This window comes from Scaptodrosophila lebanonensis, unplaced genomic scaffold (assembly GCF_003285725.1).
Source record: "Scaptodrosophila lebanonensis strain 11010-0011.00,11010-0021.00 unplaced genomic scaffold, SlebRS2 tig00000001-arrow-pilon, whole genome shotgun sequence".
NCBI lineage: Eukaryota > Metazoa > Arthropoda > Insecta > Diptera > Drosophilidae > Scaptodrosophila > Scaptodrosophila lebanonensis.
The window spans coordinates 13,074,375-13,077,067 of record NW_022060529.1 but is presented as its reverse complement, the minus strand read 5'-3'; the positions used below and the strand labels follow the sequence as shown (position 1 = coordinate 13,077,067).

At 41.7% G+C, this 2,693-nt stretch overlaps 1 protein-coding gene across 1 annotated transcript; it reads right to left on the bottom strand.

Annotated features, from left to right (window-relative positions):
* Positions 1 to 231: 231 nt before the first annotated feature.
* On the bottom strand, positions 232 to 851 carry LOC115634318 (RING finger protein 141). Its single transcript, XM_030531978.1, has 2 exons — positions 537 to 851; positions 232 to 475 (listed from the first exon to the last, which is right to left on the bottom strand). Exons 1-2 carry the CDS (start codon positions 783 to 785, stop codon positions 392 to 394), a joined length of 333 nt encoding a protein of 110 aa, XP_030387838.1. The 5' UTR covers positions 786 to 851; the 3' UTR covers positions 232 to 391.
* Positions 852 to 2,693: the final 1,842 nt, after the last annotated feature.

Sequence of the window (2,693 nt, the reverse complement as noted above, 5' to 3'; positions counted from 1 at the left end):
CGAAATGACAAAACTAAACAAAGAGTGTGAAAGGTTGCACGCTTTTCAATAGCAATAAAAAAATAAAATTAAAAAAAAAAACACTCAGTAATAGTCACCAGTTATACTAGAGGTACTCTTTCTATTTACGTTAGAGTCTTCTGCAGTAATTTCTGGTAGAGTTGTCTTTGTTTTTCTCATTCAGAAATCAAGTTCTTTAAACATACAATGTTTAATGTTTAATCAAAAGCCTTTGTGACTTGAACGATTTTCTATTTATTGGACAAACGAATACAATGAACAACAATCACATAACCAAAACATTTTAAGGAGCTCTTCATAAAATATATACGAATATACCTGTACTCTGAGAAACACAACAAGCTCTGGAATGAACGCCCCAATCTGTGTACTACCAATAGAGTAGCAGCAAATAGAATGGCCCCAAACTGAAGAGCAGAACAACCAGCAAAATGCATAAAAACATGGTCCAGCTCTATAAATAAACCAAAACGAATGCTTTCATATCTTATTAATATCGATTAGCATCGACTTACGCTCGGCTTATCAGAGCCGCTCAAGCTGCGTCGGCACAGTGGACAGAACTTGGCCACCCAGTTACGTTCCTCGCGATAGATGTCCAAACAAGTTCTGCAAAAGGAATGCTTGCAGGGCAAGTGGACAGGATCCTGTTTGCGATCCAAGCAGAAGGCGCACAGCTCGACATCCAGATTATAAATGGAACGACGTCGCAAACTGCTGCTCGATGAGCTGCTGGCGCAGCAGCTACTAATTTGATTATCCATGCGGCTTTTTATTTTCAGTTGTTTTTGTGTGTGTGTGTGTGGCGGTTTGATCTATTTTGTACAAAAAATTTTGATTCGGTTCTAGCTAAAATCTAAACTAAAATAAAACTGACAACTAATGAAAGGGTCGAGCGCTTGTACACATTTTGCAGTTTATGTATTTCTATACCATGTTAGTAAAAGTAATACCCAAAATAGCCCCACTATTAATTTATAGATGCATTCGAAAGAAACCCATTCTTTGAAGCCAGATTTAATCATTTTTGAATAGCATCTTCAGCTTTTGAACATTCTCCTTCAATGCTTATGGGCCTTTAATAGTAGTGTCTGTGGTAATGGAAGCTAAGCAATTAAAATCAATACGAATATTCCCAGACAAGACCATTCTGCTTCCTATTTCTGCTGATGGAGGCGACGTTTGCTTGGAGATTAGTCCTACTGGCTTGGGATTTTCTTTATAATCTAAGTATAGCGCAGCTGTCATGTAAAACTGATGTGCTGGCGACACTCTATTCATGAAGGTTCTTTAAATATATAATGGCATAGAAGAATTATTCTTCATTATCAGAAAAATGTAGCGCTCGAAAAATTCTCTTTGCATATTTTTAGCGTAGCAGAAAGAGTCCATCTAGACAAAATTATCGATCTATACCTCTATCTATAATATAAGAAGGGTTCATTTCAAAGTTCTGCTAATCAGCAACCTTAGCAGAGTACACTATTTGGGGGCTCTGTGAATGTTGGATACAGAAACGCCCCGCACGATTCTAGCATTCGGTTTTCTTTATTTTTGAATCGCAAGCGCATAGCTTGCTCTGATTTAATGATTATTTTTTAATTAAAAACAGCGTGCGATAAATTGCGACTAAGTTGTCGTTGCAGCTGCGCCAAAAAGCAGGCTACGGTCTACATGCAGGTTAAGGCGCCTAACGATGGCGACGTCGTGTTCATTTAGCGCAATAAAATTTAATTATATGAAGCGATGCCGCCATTTCTCAGTCAACCGACCCCTTCCCCCTCCCCCAGCCCCTCCCCTTCCAGCCCAAATACTACCTGTAAGGCGAAAAATTTCTTTTTCGCTCATCGTCATCTTCGTCGCCATCAGCGTCGCAGCTCAACCAGAAGAATCGAATGCAATTAGCAGCTTGTACAACTCAATTAGACGGTGGCAGAGGGCAGGGAACAAGCAAGAAGTAGGACTGGTTCTGGCCAAGTGCCGCTTTTTGGCTGTACTTACCACTTAACATGTGTGTGACTTTGTGTTTCTGTGTGTGGGTGTGGGTGCGGTGTCTTAGGCGTCGCGTCAGGCTTATTTATAAGAGGGTGAGATGAGGTGACGTTGACCTCCACCCTCCCAAGCCTCTCAAGCCCCCCAAGCATGTCTAGCTGCGCTTTTTCCTGCCATCTTTGCTCGTGTCAAGTAGTAGACAAAACAACGCTTTGCACTTTGAGACAAAGACCGCAGAGCAGACGCGAAATAAATCGAACTTTACAGCTGCATACTCGTACTCGTATATTCGGGCGCCGGCAACGACAACGGCAATAACGATCAAGTTTCTGACACCCCGCATCCCCTCCGCTCTACGTAATGTTTTTAATTAAGTTCAAATGGCTACAGCACTAAAAGTCACATCATTTTTGTGCCGCCATCAACTCGTTGTGGCAGAGGGCGGCCGTGGAAAAGTGCAAGCAGATAGGGGAAAAACTTGATGCTGGACGCAGCATGTTGGCCATGTTTTAACTTAGTTAGTGACTAACAACCACACAAATTGAATCACTGTCAGCAACTGCGTTGCCTGCTTTGTAATTTAACGTGTCGGTCAAACATACACACACACACACATTATTGACGCCTCCATTAGCACTCTCACCTCGTCGCCCCCCACCCACATCCCGACTATATACCAC